Below are 21,316 nucleotides of genomic sequence, written 5' to 3'. Positions count from 1 at the left end.
CGTACCACTGACCTCCATTTTTGTTTCTGAGATATAGTGATGTGGAGTTGAATTCTCTAAGTCGGCTTCATTTGGGATCTCAGGCTTTCTTGTTCTGAGTTGCACCTCTTTCCTTCCTTGCAGCCCCCGTGGCTCCAGACATCACCTCCGTGGAGTACTACAACAGCCTGCTGTACATCAGTTGGACTTATGGGGATGACCACACTGACCTGTCCCATTCTAGGATGCTGCACTGGATGGTGGTGGCAGAAGGGAAGAAAAAAATTAAAAAGAGTGTATGTTACTTTGAGTTTCGACATCCGACATCTAAACAGTTGGTTGCCCGAGTGGTTGACCACCCTTAAGTTTACCTTTTCATCTTTGACGGGGAGCTGAAATCATTGTTGCTACTGATTTCACTTATAATTAAAGTTGTGATCTGAGAGCTGAGTGTAGTGGTTACCGAGGAGGTGGGGGACATGAGAAGGGTTTAAGGTCATCTTCAATTACATAGCAAGCACTAGGCCACCCTAGGCTATGTGAGACGGTGTCTCAAAAACCAATAAACAAAGCTATAATTGAAGCCTTTTCTTCAGAATGCTAAATATTTGAAAACAAACCACCCCCAACATATGTCAATATTTTCATCATTTATCCCCAATATTGAAATATCTGAGTGCCTTTGGAGTATTTCTTCTCTCCTGATTTATTAAGCTTATTGATCATGTAATTAGTGAGGGTACAGATAAACTATTGCAGCCAAAAACAAACAAAAAAGTGGATTAAATAAAATACAAAATGAGGGATTCCCTAGTCTTCCCTCTGTTGCCCCACCCACTGCTAGGTGGAGTACTTATTTACATAGAGGAGGCTTCTGAGTTGCCCATGTGGCTTCCATTTGCAACCCATTGGTCAGAATTCAGCCACATGATCCCCTCCAGCTTTCTAGAAGACAGGAAATAGAGTCTACAGGCAGGAAGCCGTGAGTGTACAGACATTACTAGGTTTCTCTGGAACCATACAGTAACTGCCTTTTCTAAAACCTGTAGTGAATATGTGGGACAGCACCAGAGCAATGACCGTTTCAAATACAGTAACACATTACAGAGTTGTTTGAGTTGATATGTACTGTATACCTTAAGACAGCTTGCAGTCATATGATCCAATCAAGCAATAATAAAGTTAATTGTAGGTTGCAGTGCAAATTTTGGGGGTAGGGGCTGTTTGATAGAGCCCTGGAGTTAGTAGCTGTGGACTTGCTGTGCAGGGTGAGGTGCTGGCTTCCACACTGAAGTCACAAATCTTGATGGTCTCGCAGGTAACCCGCAACGTCATGACTGCCATTCTCAGCCTACCTCCAGGAGACATCTACAACCTCTCCGTCACAGCCTGCACTGAGAGAGGGAGCAACACCTCCATGATCCGCCTTGTCAAGCTAGGTAGGAAGAGTGCACTGGTCAGGGGAGAAGATGCTGTATTCGGGAGAACATTGTGGGTCAAGGGAAAAGATGCTGTGTTGTGGGGAGCAGCACTGTGGGTCAAGGGAAAAGATGCTGTGTTGGGGGGAGCAGCACTGTGGGCTGAGGTGAAGATGCTGTGTTAGGGGAGCAGCACTGTGGGTCAGGGTGAAGATACTGTGTTAGGGAGCAGCACTGTGGGTCAGAGATGAAGATGCTGTGTTAGGGGAGCAGCACTGTGGGTCAGAGATGAAGATGCTGTGTTAGGGGAGCAGCACTGTGGGTCAGGGGTGAAGATGCTGTGTTGGGGGAGCAGCACTGTGGGTCAAGGGAAAAGATGCTGTATTGGGGGAGCAGCACTGGGGGTCAGAGATGGAGATGCTGTGTTAGGGGAGCAGCACTGTGGGTCAGGGGTGAAGATGCTGTATTGGGGGAGCAGCACTGGGGGTCAGAGATGGAGATGCTGTGTTGGGGGGAGCAGCACTGTGGGTCAGGGGTGAAGATGCTGTGTTGGGGGGAGAAGCACTGGGGGTCAGAGATGGAGATGCTGTGTTAGGGGAGCAGCACTGTGGGCTGAGTTGGAGATGCTGTATTGGGGGAGCAGCACTGGGGGTCAGAGATGAAGATGCTGTGTTGGGGGGCGCAGCACTGTGGGTCAGGGGTGAAGATGCTGTGTTAGGGGAGCAGCACTGTGGGTCAGGGGTGGAGATGCTGTATTGGGGGAGCAGCACTGGGGGTCAGAGATGGAGATGCTGTGTTAGGGGAGCAGCACTGTGGGTCAGGGGTGGAGATGCTGTGTTGGGGGGCGCAGCACTGTGGGTCAGGGGTGAAGATGCTGTATTGGGGGAGCAGCACTGGGGGTCAGGGGTGAAGATGCTGTGTTGGGGGGAGCAGCACTGGGGGTCAGAGATGGAGATGCTGTGTTGGGGGGAGCAGCACTGTGGGTCAGGGGTGAAGATGCTGTGTTAGGGGAGCAGCACTGTGGGTCAGGGGTGAAGATGCTGTGTTAGGGGAGCAGCACTGTGGGTCAGGGTGGAGATGCTGTGTTAGGGGAGCAGCACTGGGGGTCAGAGATGGAGATGCTGTGTTGGGGGGAGCAGCACTGTGGGTCAGGGGTGAAGATGCTGTGTTGGGGGGAGAAGCACTGGGGGTCAGAGATGGAGATGCTGTGTTAGGGGAGCAGCACTGTGGGTCAGGGGTGAAGATGCTGTATTGGGGGAGCAGCACTGGGGGTCAGAGATGGAGATGCTGTGTTGGGGGGCGCAGCACTGTGGGTCAGGGGTGAAGATGCTGTGTTAGGGGAGCAGCACTGGGGGTCAGGGGTGAAGATGCTGTGTTGGGAGGCGCAGCACTGTGGGTCAGAGATGGAGATGCTGTGTTGAGGAAGCAACATTGTAGGTCAGGGGTGGAGATGCTGTGTTGGGGGGAGAAGCACTGGGGGTCAGAGATGGAGATGCTGTGTTAGGGGAGCAGCACTGTGGGTCAGGGGTGGAGATGCTGTGTTGGGGGGAGCAGCACTGTGGGTCAGGGGTGAAGATGCTGTGTTAGGGGAGCAGCACTGTGGGTCAGGGGTGGAGATGCTGTGTTAGGGGAGCAGCACTGTGGGTCAGGGGTGGAGATGCTGTGTTAGGGGAGCAGCACTGTGGGTCAGGGGTGAAGATGCTGTGTTAGGGGAGCAGCACTGTGGGTCAGGGGTGAAGATGCTGTGTTAGGGGAGCAGCACTGTGGGTCAGGGTGGAGATGCTGTGTTGGGGGGAGCAGCACTGTGTTTCAGGGGTGAAGATGCTGTGTTAGGGGAGCAGCACTGTGGGTCAGGGGTGAAGATGCTGTGTTAGGGGAGCAGCACTGTGGGTCAGGGGTGAAGATGCTGTGTTGGGGGGAGCAGCACTGTGGGTCAGGGTGGAGATGCTGTGTTAGGGGAGCAGCACTGTGGGTCAGGGTGGAGATGCTGTGTTGGGGGGAGCAGCACTGTGGGTCAGGGTGGAGATGCTGTGTTGGGGGAGTAGCTGTGACATCGACCTTTGCCCTTCTTAGCAGCAATGGAGGACCCAAATAACCTTAGGACTTTAGAAATCGAAGACCTTGCTGGGTAACTAGTTTGGTGTCTTTACCTGCTTCAGCACCTTTTCCTGTCATGAAAAATGTATCCTGTTGCAAGGAACCACTTGTTTGTCTCAGACGCCCAGAACTGAAATAACCACACAGAAACTGTATTATTTAAATCACTACTCAGCCAATTATCTCTAGCTTCTTATTGGCTTATTATATTAATTTAACCCATTTCTATTAATCTGTGTATCACCAGGAGGCTGTGGCTTACCAGGTAAAATTCCCAGTGTCTGTCTCTGGTGGGCTCTGTGATATCTCTCCCCCACTCCACTTTTTTCCTCCCAACATTCAGGTCTGTCTTCCCTGCCTACCTAAGTTCTGCTCTATCAGCAGGCCAAGGCAGTTTCTTTATTCATTAACCAAGAAAAGCAATACACAGACAGAAGGACCACCCACACCAGTATCCATTAGTAATTTAGGTTGAATAAAGTATCTTGACTTTATTAAAGTTAGCATCCTTTCATAATTCCAATAAAATAAACATAAAAGGAAAATAATGTTTAACAGGGAACTCAAAGGGAAAGACAGACTCACTCTCATTAGCCAAGAGAAGATTCCATCTATTTGTTACCTAATATAGCCTCCCTGTAGGCGTGTTCAGACACAGCTATTTCCTCTGATGGGACTGCATGATGCTTATGCATAGCAAACATGGGCTTTAAGAAAAGTGAAGAGATCAGTAGAAGTCCAGACAAGGAATATAAAAAGTAGGAAAGGGAGTCTGGAGAAACAGCTCAGGGGCTAAGTGCTTACTACTCTCTGTGAGGACTTAGATCTCAGCATCCCATACCAGAGAGTTCACAAACAGCTTCCATTGCCCCTTCTGGCCACTGTGGACACCTGCGCGCGTGCGCGCGCACACACACACACACACACACACGCACGCACACGTACAAACACACACAAAAAATGCAATAAAAGAAATCCTTAAAAAATAAGGAAAGGAATCAATGTTAAGGTTAATTAATTCCTCATAAATAACTGAGCAAGCATGAACATGAGTATGGCCTAGAATAAAGCTGAGGTTACAGTGAGTGCAAGAAACATGTAGAAGTGTTAGCATGTAGGGAGACACGCAGGAAAACTGCTCTAACTGGAGAGGTAGCAGACCAAGGTAAAGAGCACAGGAAGCTGGTTCTACTTCCAGTAACCTGATGTATTTTATTATGAGGTGGCAGAGAGGGGCTCTAAGGCTCTAAACACAAAGAAATAATGACATGGGTATGCCAATAAGCCCAACTTGATCCTTACATACCAAAGGCACTTTACAGTTTGCCTAACACTGCTCCCAGTAAGTACATGCAATCAGAACAATAAGTCACTGAAAACTCTATCATGTAGTAAGACCACATTTCATTTTTGATAGGGAAAGGGACTTTGGGAAATGTCACTCTCTCCTTGGCCATGGGTGAGCTGGCAGAGAGTTGTATGGTAGACTGCTGGGGCATCGTTACTGTAAACATAGCCACATAGAAGCAAATGCATGCTGAAGGCAGGAGGGATCCAGCCGAGCCTGGGTGACAGGGTGACATGCTGTCACAAACTACATGAAACAGAAAGTAAATGCATCACATCACTATCCAAGGCTTGCAGCAGAAAGTTCAGCATTTTTTTGTGTGCATTTCAAAATTAAAATGTGTAGTATGACAAAAAGCAAATACATTTTCTAAGTAGTGACTACAACTTGCTGCTATATCTGTTTCAGACACACAGTAACTCCTTGCTTGTGCTTGAATGTGTTCACGGGAATTTCAAAACATTTCTGTTATTGCTTATGCTCATATCAGTAGCTATGAGTAAAGAGGCTCACGCAGGCACAGCTCACTAGAAGCACAAACACGCTGGAGTTGTATTGTCATCAGGAAGGTACTGTTGGAAATGCTAGGAAATCAGAAACAAAGGTCTGGGGAGCCAGCTCAGCAGATAAGTGCTCACTGCCAATCTGACAGAGTTTAATCCCTGGAATCCAGGAAGAAAAAGGAGAGAACTGACACCTGCAAGTTGTCCTCAGACATGTGTGTTGTGGCATCATGTTTCCCCATTCCCCAATAAAGAAAGAAATGTAAAACCAAAAAAAAAAGATTAAAGAAAAGAGAATCTCCAACAAAACAGCATTTTCTTCAGCATTCCCAGTAAGGTCCTTCCTCTTCACCTCCACGTCCGAGGTCTCTGATTCTCATACACAAGGCAAAAGAGATCTTTGCTGAGACACAGATGCTACAAGCAGAAGGGAAGGGATGAATAATTTTAAAGTTGTGCCTTGATGCTAAGATCATTATTTATGACAACTTTTTAAAAGTTAATTTACTTAATTCCTTACAAATGTTTAATATCATGAAACAGAAAAGCATGTACAATTTCTATTCAAGGTGGGTTTATTCTGGTATCATATTAGAAAGTCACAAGGTGATTGACCAGATGGTTCAGTAGGTAAAAGCACCTGTGGCCAGGCACAATGCCCTGAATTGTATCCTTGGGACCAACATGATGGAAGAAAAGAACCAATTCCCCAAAGTTGTCCTCTGGCTTCTACACAAGTATTTTGGCACATACCGTACACACACACACACACACACACACACGCACGCACGCACACACACACACACACACACAGGGATCAAGTCATATAATTATTGAAAATTTAAAGAAAATCGTGTGTGACCCAACACAATTTAATCATTAACTCCTTTTGCTGTGGCTATGGAAATTATTTTTGCAAACTTCAAAATGCCCTCAAGGGGGCAGTACTGCTCCTACTGAGGATCCAGGTAGTGTCCATTTCAGACACTGCGGACATGCCACTCTTTCCAGAAACTGCGCATGGGTGGTAGGAATAAAATAGGCAACACCTTCCAGCACGCATGATCTGTCCAACGAGAAAACAAACCACTTTCCCATGATCCCAGCTATGCTCTCTAATATTGGCCATGAGCTGAAAGGTTTGCTCAAAACCAACTTGCAGGTAAGTGTAATGACAGACCTGAGAGCTGTGCCCACGACCCCAGTGCCTCACTTTCCCCAAACCCGGGGGTTGTCTTGTGGAACTGTCAGTGTTTCTTGGGTCCTAACTATTTCCTCTATGCCATTGGGTTTTCCAGTTGTCCTTAAAATGAAAGTTCAGAGGTGGTCATGCCACAGGAAAATTTTCAGTGGGTTTATTTCTTACCTCATTCCCATTTTATGGAGTATCTCTGGTTGAAGGTATGGACTGGCATCATTAAACCTACTCAGGAAAGTGACAGTTTAAACAGTGATGGTTTCTTGTTTATCAGGTGTGTTGTTGATTTTTTTAATTATTCACTTTATGTATCTGGGTTTTCCAACTGCATATATGTCTGTCACATGCATACAGTGCCTATAGAGGCTGAGAGGGTGTCAGATCCCCTGGTAATGGCGTTACAGATAATTGTGAGGCCCCAACTGGGTGTTAGGAATTGAACCTGGGTCCTCTGGAAGAGCAAGAGGTCTCAACCTCTGAGCCATCTCTCCAACCCCCATCGTGTGGTTTTGAGCCTCCATATTTCCCTGATAGAATTATCTAAACGTGGTGAGAAAGTTCCTTTGTGTATTTCAAGATGAAAAGTGGAATTCCAGAGAAATCATTTCCACAGCATCAAAACCTTCAAAGTTTATAAACTTCCTGATCTGTGCGTGGGTATCAGGTGGAGTGTTGCATCCGTCTTGGTCTTCTCTGAAAGCAAGACGAGTCATATATACAGACCTCTCATTATTGGCAGGTAGCTAAATAATCCAACTTGTCTCTTTTGAAGATGTCTGGCTTTTGGTAACCATGACGGCGTGCTTTGTAAAGTCCTTCAGGTTTGTTTTTTTTTCCAGCACAATTCTTTGCTGTTCAATAGACATTGCCAAATGGAAATGGGACTGTGGCATCAGAGTTATATAATATTCTAGTTACTATTTAGCCAAAGCAAGCTGTGAGTTTCAGGAAAATGGAAGAACGTTTCATAACTGAACTGATGCCATTGGGAGGGGTTGTTTTGTGACACTTTTGTTCAAGCCATTTTGTGTTTCTTGGTTGCATCCATCTTTGCCTTTGTAGACATTGTATTGATTCTACTTTGTAGAAAATACAGGTTTGGCATACAGATGTTTCCAGAGTTTGTTCAAATCAGAAAATTACTGTTAAACTTGAGAGCAAAATTGTTTGGACTAGCCTGCAGCTCACTTCTCTGTGACTGAGGCCTCTGTCCAATACAGTAGTGTTGAGTAGAGTCTACTTATGTGGAAATAAAGTGCCAGTGTGTCCAATATAATAGAGGTTCACCAAGAGGACATATGAGTGGATATTAAATTGGGGTTGTGTTTTTTTTGCAAAAATTTACCAACCCTTTTTGATTGTCACATCGACAAAACCCACAAAAGTTTTATCTCAACAATGGTTTGTGCTGTATCAGGACAATCATTTCATTAGCAAGTTTCGTTTCCCCATAGATTCATGAGTGCACTTGAAAGATGGGCCAATTTGGAAAGAATACACTTGTGTGAATCCATTGGTATGCATTCATACATTGTCTGAATCCGTTTTCAAGCCTTATGGAAGAGGCAGTAAGGGAAACTCTAACCTTTGCTTAGACCTGAGACACCAAGGCACGAACCTCAAGGGGCTGCTTTTGTTTCTGTTCATCAGTTTATGCTGTAGGGGAGGAGGGAACGCTAACAAATACTTCAGAAAACATTAAAGCCTGGTTCTGTGGGCTGGAGTGACGCTGGAGTGAAAGCTTCCTGCGAAGAAGCTGTGGGAGCTGAGGTCGAAGTGACAAAAACCACAACATGGTTGGGACGCATGACAGATGGAGGGAGAAGGCACAGAGGACTTTCAAGGTGTGGGGGTTGGTTTTAGTTTCAGAGCAATGGGAAGTCGTTGAGAAAACTGATATTTAAAATAACAACTCTGCTGACTTGAGGGACAAAGTAGTACAGAAGAGCTGGAGAGGCAGCCCAGTGGTTAAGAGGGCTTGTTCCTCAATTGTGAGGACCACAGTGCAGCTCCCGCAACCACAAAACAAGGCCACCAGTAATCTTGTGTTAACCCCACCATGAAAGAATGAGACCTCTACCACAGTTTTGAGCCAAATTTGAAGCAAGCTTTCATTAAATACTGGCCAGGATGATGGGCTCTAGGCAGATCCATTCTGGGGTTCCCAGAAAATGACAGCGAGTCACATTTGCAGAGGCTTAGAAAGGCAAACCCATAAGCCTATGTGTTTCCCACCAAGTCCAATCAGGGGCGAGCATATAACTTGATGTAGTTCATGTGTGTGTACCTCCCACCTGCATTAAGCATATCCAGTGTTGTTGAGTCAAACAAGCTTGTCTAGGGGAGTGAAAACACGTGATTTGTTATCTCACATGAACAGCAGCCTCCAGCACCTCAGTATCTGTCTTCGGTCAAGGGGCTTACAGGCTAGAGGCGTTTTGCTTCATGGATCTCTTAGGAACAGTAATTGAAACTGAAAGCGTAACTTTGGCCCCCACACTAGCACCAAGGGACGTGGAGACATGTCGATCATAGGGGTTTGCTGGCTTCAACTTAGTTTAGAAGAAGAAAGCCGTGGATTCCTAGGCAGAGGAATATGGAAAACTTTCAACACAGTCTTCTGGCTCCATCTATACACATGCATGATGTGCACGCGCACACACACACACACACACACACACACATCCTCTCGTTCTCCCTCTCTCACACACACATGCACACGTCAGAATAAAAAGAGAGTTGAGTCAACAACTTACTTATAGAGGTTAGTTGTCTTAATATGGGCAAGATCACTGTGATTTAGTTAAATTCCATGAGAAACGAGAACTACTTCAGTTAAGATAACAGTAATAGAGAATTGGAAAGGATTCAGGAGTCATTTTAGAGGCTGGGACTCCAGAACTTTCTTTTGGGACAGATGTAGGAAGTGAGAGAGAGAAAAAGTAAGAATTATGCCTCAGCTTGGCTCTTGAGAAACCCTGTTTCGTGGTTGTGCAATTCTGTGAGACCCAGAGAAAAGCAGGGGCCGTGAAAGGGTGAATGGGGAGGGGTTAAGAGCTTCAAACGTGAGAGAGAGAGAGAGAGAGAGAGAGAGAGAGAGAGAGAGAGACAGAGAGAGACAGAGACAGAGAGAGACAGAGAGAGACAGAGAGAGACAGAGAGAGAGAGTTAAAACTATAGAAAATCAAAGCACACGTGTCCAGCAAAGAGATAATCAATCCATGTCCAGAGATCACAAGGAATTTCTGCTCTGGGATGTCTGGATGAGTTAGAGCACCCGTACTGATTAGAGACAGAAGTGAGAAGCCCTGGGTGTGGCCCACATTCCAGCACGCGGAGACTGAATGAGAAGATTCTAGGAAGAGAGGGTAGGATGGAGCAGCCAATGAAGGGAGAGAAAAACCCAGCTCCACCCTAGTAAACCACCCTTGTGAAGTTCTGCTTTCCTAGGCCACACACACGTGCAAGACACCAGAAATGAGAAATCCCCCAGCTTGATTGCCAGAAGACTACACACGGCAACGTGTGGTCAAGCTGGAGCCAAGAGACGTGATGGTCTTCACACAGCACCCAGCCAGGAGCTGGAGACAGAGGCCCGGACCTTGTGTGCAGATGCTTTTTACATTTTACTGGATTAGGGAATTTGTTTTTCTAAAACCTTCCTTCTTTTGGCAGCCATATAACAGACATGGGAGGACCCTCCAATACCCACTCTGTGGCTTTCGCTTCTCTTTTTGGAAACAGGATTTTAGGACATCAATTTGCCATTCTTAATCTCAGTCATAAAAACTTTGATGTGAATGAGAAACCTTTAAAGACTCCGTTTGATTATGGACAAGAGTATTTTTTTTTTAAAAAAAAAAAAACTTATTTGGTATATCAGGAATTTAATGAATACTTCCTCACACCCATTGTTAATAAGATTTTTTTTTATGGGTGCTTTGTCTGCATGCATGTCTGTACCATACAGTACCTGTTGCCTCCAGAGGCCAGAAGAGGATGTCAGATCCCTTGGGATTGGAGTTACAGGCAGGTTGTTAACCTCAATTGAGGTGCTGGGAATTGAAGTTGAGTCCTCTCGAAGAGTAACTAGCTCTTAACCACTAATACATCTCTTCAGTCTCTAATTAATAATTTAAAACATTTTCAGATGCTAAGTGCTTGCCCAAGTGCTAGATAGATAGATAGATAGATAGATAGATAAGATAGATAGATATCTCAGCATTGTTTTTTTTTTTAATATTCAAATTACTGGTTGAAATCTGGAAGAGTCTTCCTAGGTCAATGAGAAGAGTCTAGAGAGCCCCAAATCTGACAGACTCCTGTTGCTTAAACCAAACTTCCCTCTTCCAGTTTTTATGGCATACTTACCATCCTTAGCAATTTCTCTCCTTACTCCAGTGCTTTCTTTGGCAGATTTTGCTGCCATCAACTTGAGCATCCTGGTGCCTCTACTTAGCCTCCACTGCTTATGTGGGAGATGCTTTGGCAAAGTTGAGAATAATGTATAGGACCTATTCTACTGTAGAAAACTTCATTATAACACACATGGAACAGACTCTCAATTTGAATTTTGGACATAAAGAAATTCTAGAAAACTCTTCACACTGAGGCTGGAGACTGAAAATAGATTTTTCCCCCCATCAGTCAGAGAGATGCTTTTTCATAGCAATACTACTAAATCCTCTTACTACCAATGCCATGTGTGTAAACCCATCACATTTAAAAAGAAAAAATGTAGACAGTGGGGAGCCCATCTGCACTTTGGATATAATGACACCTCATAAATACCATTCAGTGGACAGTAACATCAATGCGTGACATTAAAATAAGCAGTAAGTGGGACATCCTGTCACATTTAATCCCCACATTTGAGAAACTGAGGCAGAAGGTTGCCATGAGTATAAGGGCAGCCTAGGCACATAGTGATTTCCAAAATAGAACAGTCCCCATCTTGCTCCTCTGTGCCCCCCTACCTAATAAAAAAGAAAGAATGTAGATTGGTAGAAAAAGATGAATTTGGGACATTCAAGACATTATGTTCTGCTTCAAGACTAAGTGTTACACCTAATCATTTCCTTTGTAACCTCCAAGTGAAAGAAGGGATTTGCTGGAGGATCCCAAGGCACCAACTCTGAGTTCAGAGGCAGCAGCTTGATCCTCTCATGATCAGTATAAATTAAATGGTACTTAGCATTGCTGTCTTCTATCCTGTCCAAGTTCTGTACGAGGTGCTTGATAACACTGTGTGTAGTGTTGTGTTGTGTTATGTGCATATTCATATTTTGGAGTTCCTGGCTGGGTAGCTTGGACCAGAGATAATCACACAGAAACTGTATTGATTAAATCACGGCTTGGCCTATTAGCTCTAGCTTCTTATTGGCTAGTTCTTACACCTTAATATAACCCATGTTTATTAATCTGTGTATCGTCACTTGGCTGTGGCTTACTAGCTAAAATTCCCAACATCTATCTCTGGCAGTTCCATGGCTTCTCTCTGACTCTGCCCTTTCTCCCAGCATACAGCCTAGCTTTTCCTGCTTAGTTCTGTCCTGCCCTTGCCATAGGGTCAAAGCAGTTCTTTATTCATTAACCAATAAAAGGAACACATAGACAGAAAGACCTCCCACATGATTCATATGAATGTGCACACATGTGTGTATGGGCTTGTGTTGGAGGTATATAGAGGTCAGAAGCCAACTGACTTTTTCCAATCACTCTCTATATATCTTTTTGAGACAAGGTCTCATCATTCACCCAAGAGCTTGCTGATTCCAGAAAGCTCCAGGGATCTGCCTGTATTTGTCTCCTCAATGCTGAAGTCGCAGGCCACCATGCCTGACTTTGTGTGTAGATGCTGGGCATCTGAACCCAGGTCCTGGTGCTTGAGTGGCAATCAGTTTACCAAACTTAACTACTTCCTTTTATCTGCCTATTTTATGTTAGGTTGGTTTTTAAGACACGTTTTCATATAACCTAGACTGGCCTCAAATTCACTGCATAACTGAGGCTGGCCTTGAACTCCAGGTCTTTCTGCTTCTACACCACCACTGCTAAGATCACTGGTACATGCTGTTATGAGTGACTTTGTAGTACATATTTTTAGAAGAGAAAGAAGCCTAGCTTTATCCAGTACTGTCCCAACCATGCGCATTTGCTCCCAAAGGCCCGGTTTTAAGCTGCACAAATCACTGAAGGTCTTACATGTATCTCAAAATCCTGTCAGCAGTGACAGATGTGGGTAGAGATGTTGACCTCTGACACTTGAGGCTTCATCTGTCCCTTTTCTTCAGAAGAGAAGTGAGACTGTATCCTGCCTGGAGGAGCGGGTAAGCTTGCCAAGAAAAAGGAGACCCTGACATACTGTGGTTTTCACTGTCCAAAGCTGACTCATCTCCTCTCTCCTTTAGCCCGCACGCCCACAGTTGTCACTTTCTCACTGGAAAATGACTCACGTTCAGGCCACCTGCAAGGATTTCTACTTTTAAATACATGTTTCTTTACCGGCTCTACAAAGGAAGCCGAAACCTGACCAGAAAGATCTGGAGGGGTCAACAGTTTCCCTGGACATTCAAGCTCTGGAAAAATCCAGGACTAGGGCCAGATTCAGGAATTGGGACATAAAGTGGGAAGAAGTACAACTAACAAGAGAAGGAGACCTGCAGCAGAGATCTGGCTGTCAGAAAGGGGGGTGCAGACGGGACAGCACATGGACAGCTCAGCTTAGAGGGGGATGATATCATATGTCCAGGCAAGCGATGTCGGGGTAACTGCCAGCAGATAACAAGGACCTAGCTTCAGACCAGGAGTGCAACTACTACTGGAGGGTCTAGAAAGACAGATCACAGCATCATCACATGGCATCCACCACACGGCATCACCACACAACATCACAACACAGCATCACCACACAGCATCGCAACGCAACATTCACCATAACACCACCACACGGCATCACCACACAGCATCCACCACACAGCATCACCACACGACATCACAACACAGCATCCACCACACAGCACCCACAACACAGCATAAACACAACACAGCATCACAACTCAGCATCCATAATACAGTGGTATGAGTAGGGAAGAAGAAATCCAGAAGTGAAAGATAGGAGTGTAGAAAACTTACCAGAACACAGGACCTCGTCAACCAAGCCTGTGGCTCAATTACTAGAAAGGAACAGAAAGTGGCCCAGATAGCACAGTGTGGGGCCCTTGACTAATGTATTAATTTATTGATCAAGATAAAAAGTCTATGATAAAACTCTTATCTTTAACATGTTATTAAGCATCTGGTTCCCTTCCATCATTCTTTTACAAAAAAAAATATGTTATCTTTTCAGTTTTATCTCTTAATTTTCACTAAAGTTTCAAGAATCTGATCTTTTTCCCCAAGAAAAGTATCCAAAGAAAGGAAGACTTGGGAAGGCTAATTCCCAATCAACATCTCATTAGGAATGAGAGCCCCCTCCCCATCTTTCCTGTCTTCTTCTTCATCTTTGTTTGTTTCTGTGTCACATCCAAGCTATGTGTTGTCAGGACAATGCTAACTCCAGGATGGATGACACAGAAACTATTAATAGACTCTGGTTATAAAGCTGAAGAAGAAAACAGAAGTGTCCAAAAGGAGAAGTTGGAAACACAAGTGGGGAAGAACACAGAACATTCTGCCTTTGGTTGTCAATGGCAGGCTTTGCAGATGGACATATTACTCAAAGGCAGTAGAACACAGGCTTTTATCTCCCTACCTGTGAGTTCTTTGGACCTCCGACCCATTTGCTACTAAATGAGGATAATATATATATATATGTAATTCTGTTTTTAAAATTTTTGTTCTTTCCTCAGAACCAGCCCCTCCGAAATCACTCTTCGCAGTGAACAAAACACAGACGTCCGTGACCCTTCTGTGGGTGGAAGAGGGTGTTGCTGATTTCTTTGAAGTCCTCTGTCAACAGCTCGGCTCTAGCCATGATGCCAAACTCCAGGTACTGATTGCCTCGACTTTCCTTCTGGGTTTCTTTTGGTTAAGGCTAATGAAGTAAACTAAAGACTTTCTGTTTCATGAAAGTACAAGAAGTGAAAACTGTCTGCTCGTTCTTTTGGGCTTTATAGAGTTTAAAAGTTAACAGTATTTATGGACTATATTCATGAGGACCATGACATTGAAATTATATTTTAACAGTTAGGAACCAGTTGCCCAGTTTTTGAAAGGTATTCGAGAGAACACAAATAGTAGAATCAAACACTTGCCTTCATTTTTTCTCTTAATTACTTGTAAATTGATTTAATTTTTGTTTATTTCAAACTTAAAAAGACACTATAAATAAAAGATATCAGTTCGGGTGCAAATGGAGAAATAAGTAAAATATAAGTTCCCCAGCAAAGAGTCATATTGTCGAAATAATTTAAAAGACAAAACCCTGAGACATGCTTATTGTTAAAGCTTTGGGGTCATATAGAGCAGACGTGATAAACTACTTTATGGTTCTCCAGGTCATGAGGAAGGGCAGGAAAAGTGGACACTCAGCTCTGAGAGTTACTAACTCACAAAAAGAAAAGAGAAGGAAAGGGGGTGGGAGAAGAAGAAAAGACTTTGCAGCCGGAGGTAGGGGAGGAAAAGGACAGGGGGTCAAGTAATTCTTCTAGCATGAATAATGGATGCTCTTTCGATAAATAACGACCTTGTGCATGAGAAGGAAGAACAGGAGGATGGGTGGGCAAGCAACCTTTTCCACTGCTTGTGGAGATAATGTGCCTTGATCCCTCAGCCCCTTTGATAGGTGCATCAGTAAATTTATCTCTTTTGATCTGTGCTGAGTCCTGTCTCTGTGCTAAGAACCTTTTTGGAAAAGAAGTCTCCTGCCATGGATGCATTTTCTTCTCTGTAGCTGTAGTGATGTCTTCCGCTGGAAACACAATGGCTGACCAACTACTAGCGGCAGTTTAGTCCTGCCAGCAAGTCTAGCTCTCCCTGCAGGAATTCTTTTCTGGACAGGTGGTGGGTGGGACAGGAAAGCAGTGCTGTTGGCTGCTGTCTTGTTAGCCTGGAGGGTTTGGGGATGTTCTTTCGAAAAAGAGGGGCATACTGACTCATTGTTTACATTGTGCAGTTTGTATGTCACTGCCTCTCCACTTACCCACCAAGTTAGCGATTTATTCTTCTTAAAAATGAGATAATTTTGCTTCTGAGCACCTTCTCTCACCATGCTTTGGGTGGCTGTGACAAAAAAGAATGTGGGCAAACAGGTTGGGCTCTTAATATATAGAGAACCGCTGCAAGTAAAAAATAAATAAATAAAAGATAATAAGCAACACTCCTAAGCAAACACGTAGGAAACCAAGAACAAAGGAACCTTCAACATATGAAAAATTGATAACTTCCTTCATGATAAGAATTGCAAAATAAAACTACTAGACACAATTTTCATTGGGAAAGCCTACAGACAAATATGCCACGTTAGAAGGAATGCAGGAAAACAGTCCTCTCCACACAACAGTAGTGAGCAGGTAAGCTGGCCTGGGAGGGGTTGATTGTCGATAGTTTTCGACATGGTTTGTGACCAAATACCAACTGCTGGGACTGTATGATTACATATATGTATATGCCTTTCCATGCAGCGTGTGGTGTGTGTACATGCACGTACGCCATTTGCGGCATTTTAGCCTTTCCTGTAGTAGTGACAAAAATACCCCAACAAACGCAACTTGCAGGAGAAGGCATCTCTTCTAACTCATAGTTTCGGGGTACAGTCCTTTGCGGTGGGGAAGTACTGTCAGCAGAAGCTGGAGGCAGATGGTCACATTGCGTCAGCAATCTGGAAGCAGAGAATCGTAGTGTCTTTGTTCAGATAGCTTTCTTCTCTAAATGCAGTCCAGGGTCCAGGCTCAGAGACTGCTGCCACTCTCCTTTGGTGTGGATCTTCTTAGGTCAATTAGCCTAATCACAATAACCTCTCAGGGACATGCGCAGAAATTACCTAATCTAAACAATCCCTCATCTCATAGGTGATTGTAGGTTCTGTCAAGTTGGTAATCAATATCAACCATCACACATACATAAGTACTATATATATATATTTGTAAGATGCTGTTTACTTAACATTGTTTTCAATAGCACACAAAGAACTCAACAAACCACTTGAACCTTCGTCAGTAGGATGCTGATGAGGTCAAGTATGAACGTTGCATGGACTTGTGTGCACTCCTTAAAAAACAGTAACACAGGAGCTGGAGATGGTTTGGGGAATTAAGAATACCTGCTGCTCTTACAGGAACTGAGGTTTACTTCCCAGCACCTACACGGTTGCTCACAACTGTCAGCAACTCAAGCTCCGGGTTATACAGTACCCTCTTCTGGTCTGTGCAGGCATGAATGCATGTGGTACCCAAATATACAGACAGACAAACATTCACACATGTAGTTTTTAATTTTTTTTATTTAAAAAAGGATTAAACAGCTTAATACAAACTTGTAGTAAGAATGCCAAAACATGATGTGGGATGTCCTTCTGTATATGTGCTGCTTTTATTGGGTGATAAATAAAGCTGTTTGGGCCAGTGGGTTAGCAGAGTAAAGCCAGGCAGGAACTCCAAAAAGAAACAGAGTGGGGGGCAGAGTTAGAGAGGTGCCATGTAGCTGTCAAAGGAGAAAGACCCCCACCGGAACCTTTCCAGTAGGCCACAGCCTCATGGTGATACACAGATTAATAGAAATGGGTTAATTTAAGATGTAAGAGTCAGCCAGGAATATGCTTGAGCCATTGGCCAGTGTTGTAATTAATATAGTGTCTGTGTGATTATTTGAGTCTGATTGGCCGTGAAACAAAAGAACAGTCTCTGCTAACAAGAAGATACTGATGATTCAGGTAAAGCTAAACAGAGTAGTGTGTAAGTCATTCACAACTGTCAACACGACCTCTCCGTCCATACCTCCATCAAAGGTGTACAAGGAGGAAAACATCCAGTAACGTTGGCTGCTTCCACGGGACAGAGCAGCATGGAAGAGAATGGGGAAAGAAGGAAAGATTTTTCACTGTTAACCTTTTCCATCTTTTAGTTGCTTCTACTCTACATACAACCTCCTTGATATGAAAAATAGTTTTAAAGACAAAATGAACAAGGATGACACGAAATGAATTTTCTTTTCTATATCTCCAGGAACCCATAGCTGTTTCCTCCCACGTCGTGACCATCTCCAGCCTCCTTCCAGCTACTGCCTACAACTGCAGCGTCACCAGCTTCAGCCACAACAGTCCCAGCGTCCCCACGTTCATAGCTGTCTCCACAATGGGTAATTGTGCAATCTGGTCTTTGAAAGTTTCTATATTTTCTTTAATGTTTCCTTTTAAATACACATAGTCTGCTTTTTGATGGAACTGGTCTTCTACTAAAAACAACACCCCAAGATATGGGTTCAGGGAGCCCTTGGCTCCAATCCTGAAGAACAGGTGACTTAGAAAAAGATGTAGATTGTCCTGAAATCTTTTTAAATATGTAAATATAGCATAACAGTATCTGAATTTTAGATTTGGGTTATTTGAGTTCTTTCTATTTATGAGTATGACTTTTTTCCCTGCATGGATTTCTGTGCACCATGTACATGCCTGTTGCCTGCAGAGGTCTGAAGAGGATATAAGATCCTCTGGAACGTGAAATAAAGGTGGTTGTGTGCCAACAAGTGGGTGCTGAGAACCAAATCCGGGTTCTCTGCAAAAGCAATCAGTGCTTTTAACTGTTGAACCATCTCTTTCCAGCTCCATTGTTGTAATATCTGCAGCAGGCTATGTTCCTGGTACCCGGCTGCCCGCACAGCTAGCTTTATACCAGAAATAATTACATGGAAACTGTATTCTTTTAAACACTGCCTGGCCCATTAGTTCCAGCCTCTTATTGGCTATCTCTTAAATATTGATCTAACCTATTTTTAATAATCTGTCTAGCCCCCACAAGGTGGCTTATCAGGGAAGATCTTAACCTGCAGCTTTGTGGGGTGGGAGAATCATGGCGACTGCCTGACTCGGCTCCTTTCTCCCAGCATTCTGTTCTGTTTACTCCACCTACCTAATTTTCTGTCCTATCAGGGCTAAGGCAGTCTCTTTATTTAACCAATGAAATTAACACAAAACAGAAGACTCTCCCCCATCACTCCATTCTAGGTTATTTTGAAAGTTAGAAGAGAAAATACAGAAAGCCCTAATGTATTCTGTAAAAAGGCTGGTATAATCAACAAGGCCACCATCCTTGAAATCCACAAGAGTGGTACACAGATTCCCGATCAGCTCACTCTCGTCTCCACTGGTCCTTGGCTGACCTTGGTTAAAGAGTAGCTACAATTCCTGCTTAAAGTCAAAGCCAAACAACTGCTATTTCAGCTGTACTAATGGGAAAATTAGTAACTAATGCAAGGGCTGGAACAATGCTGGCCTCCTCGTTCTTTTCCTACATTGTGTTATGTACACTGTTAATGGAAGGAACTACAGAACATCTGTGAAGACCTATGAAGACAGCCGTGCACAATGGGTTTGCTTTTGTGTCTGTCACACTAGCCATGCATTTAGCTACTGAGTACAGGGATGGGTAACATGGACTTTTGCTTTGTTTTGTTTTGAAGTCTTTGCTATTAACATTTAATGTATTAGAAGAAGAGAAGAAAGTAGATATGGACAGTGTTTTAATGGCGTTTCTCCTCACATCTCACAACACTTTTTCTCCCTGGATTTTGAGGTTTTTGTTTGTGTGTTTGTTTTGGTTTGGGTTTGTTTGTGAAGAGCAGAGTTGATACATGATCTCGCTATATAGTCCTGCATGGCCTGGAACTCATTGGAATTCTCCTGCCTCGTCCCTTCCTTCAAAAGTTGGAATTGCAGTCTATGCCACCATCCTGGCGTCTGTAACACTTTAAAAAATACTTTAGTGTCTATTAATTCTTATCCTTCCCCTGGCGACCTAGAGCAACAGTTGAAATTCTTGTCCAGTTTACTTACAATTGAAAAGGAAGGGAAATAAATAAAGGGGCTTCTCAAATAGAGCTGACTTTTCTTCTCTCTTCTCGGCACTCAGCCACGAACCCGAGCAGAGGTAGCATATAGCAAGTACTCAAGACATTGAGGACTGGTTCTGTGGGGATTTAAATGGTTATCATCTAAGTCAAGCTGGTCTCAAACTCACCAAATAGTCCATAGTTCCCGCAAACCTCTCACCCTCCTTCCTCAGCCTCCCAAGTCCTCGGATACAGGATGTACCACCATGCCCATCAGTTCTGATGCTTTCTGCCCTGTGATGGAGGACATGTAGCTCCCCTGGCTCACCGTGAAGATGTCTATAAAGACATGGAATCTGCTCCCTCGCCTCTGGCATCCTGTGATGAGCAGGCCATTCATCAGAGAAAGCACATGAGAGCAACCCCATTCCTAGGGACTCTCCAACATATTAATAGATTTAATCTCTGTGTCTGTGCAGATGGGAAACCTCAGAGCATATGGCTACAGATCGTCAGGATGCCTGCTTCTGGTAGCATGTAAAATGCCACTGCAGATGGCGGCTCGCTAATGCCTTGCTCCTATGCATTGTTAGCAGAGAGAAAACTAGACAGCAGTGCTTCCCGACTCTAAAGTCATGGGCATAAAATAAGAACCTGCCACCTTCGAAGCTTTTGAGAATGTTAAGCAATGGTAATGCATGGTAATGGTTTTTAATTTTCAAATAGTTGCAAGCCATGCATGGATATTGTTCACACTTGCAGCTTTTCTTTCTAAGAGCATTCTGTGTGCTGGAGACCTAGGAAACAGACTCGGTTCCTCCTCATACCTAAGGACCATCTGCCAGCCTCCAGCGCTCTACCAGAAGGCAAGGCAATGGCTGCCTTAGACAAACATGGTTGTTGCCATTGTCGTCTTCATTATAAACTCAACCTTCCTAAGGATAGATGGAAGTCTGTGAATGGCTCTGTCGATCTCCGTGTCCTGTGACCTACAGCAACATGTGGCTTTTCTCTCTAGTTACAGAGATGAACCCTAACGTGGTGGTGATCTCAGTGCTGGCCCTCCTCAGCACACTCTTAATTGGACTGCTGTTAGTGACCCTTGTCATTCTTAGAAAGAAGCACCTGCAGATGGCTAGGTAAGAAAAATGCAGATGTTCATCTCTGTCTCTCTCTCTCTCTGTGTGTGTGTGTGTGTGTGTGTGTGTGTGTGTGTGTGTGTGTGTGTGTGTGTGATGTAGAAGGAACACCTAGGGCCCTGTGGATTCTAGGCAAGCACTCTACCACTAGGATAAACATCGAGAACTCTCCTTTATACATTCTCCACTACTTTCTTCACATTTCCGGAGTTTCCTATCAGTTCTCTGAAGACACTGCTGCTCCTTTGGTAACAACTGCATTTGGGAAATTCAGTTCAAATATAAAGTGGTAGACTGCTGGGCGGCTGAGATACAAACCAATATCTTTTACAGTTTGCTCTCTCCCATGATTTAACCAGTGTATTATACAGTGGCTTATACAGTGTATTAAAAATAAATCAGGGACAGCCTGGTCTACAGAGCTAGTTCCAGGACAGGCTCCAAAGCCACAGAGAAACCCTGTCTCGAAAAACAATAAATAAATAAACAAACAAACAAACCAGGGATAGTACCATACCTTTAATCCCAGCCCTCTGTAGACACAGACGGGCTGGTCTCTGTGAATTTGAAATCAGTCTTGTCTACATAATGAGTTCCAGGCCAAGCAGGATTACATAGCGAGACACTGGAGAGAGAGAGAGAGAGAGAGA

General features: G+C 44.2%; 1 protein-coding gene across 3 annotated transcripts in view; it reads left to right on the top strand.

The window, feature by feature from the left end:
* Positions 1 to 21,316, top strand: part of Ptpro (protein tyrosine phosphatase receptor type O) — a 209,350-nt gene that overhangs the window by 144,846 nt on the left and 43,188 nt on the right. For 2 of the 3 annotated variants that reach the window (XM_075982462.1, XM_075982463.1), the window contains exons 11-15: positions 124 to 275; positions 1,298 to 1,418; positions 14,394 to 14,533; positions 17,706 to 17,838; positions 20,546 to 20,666. In XM_075982462.1, the coding sequence (XP_075838577.1) occupies positions 124 to 275; positions 1,298 to 1,418; positions 14,394 to 14,533; positions 17,706 to 17,838; positions 20,546 to 20,666 (667 nt within the window). Of the gene's footprint in view, positions 1 to 123; positions 276 to 1,297; positions 1,419 to 14,170; positions 14,299 to 14,393; positions 14,534 to 17,705; positions 17,839 to 20,545; positions 20,667 to 21,316 lie in introns of those variants that run through there. The other variant, XM_075982464.1, reaches the window with a different exon arrangement.

This window comes from Microtus pennsylvanicus, chromosome 8, assembly GCF_037038515.1.
Source record: "Microtus pennsylvanicus isolate mMicPen1 chromosome 8, mMicPen1.hap1, whole genome shotgun sequence".
Classification (NCBI taxonomy): Eukaryota; Metazoa; Chordata; class Mammalia; order Rodentia; family Cricetidae; genus Microtus; species Microtus pennsylvanicus.
Note: the sequence above shows the minus strand (reverse complement) of the source record. Positions and strands in the feature narration are given on the sequence as shown.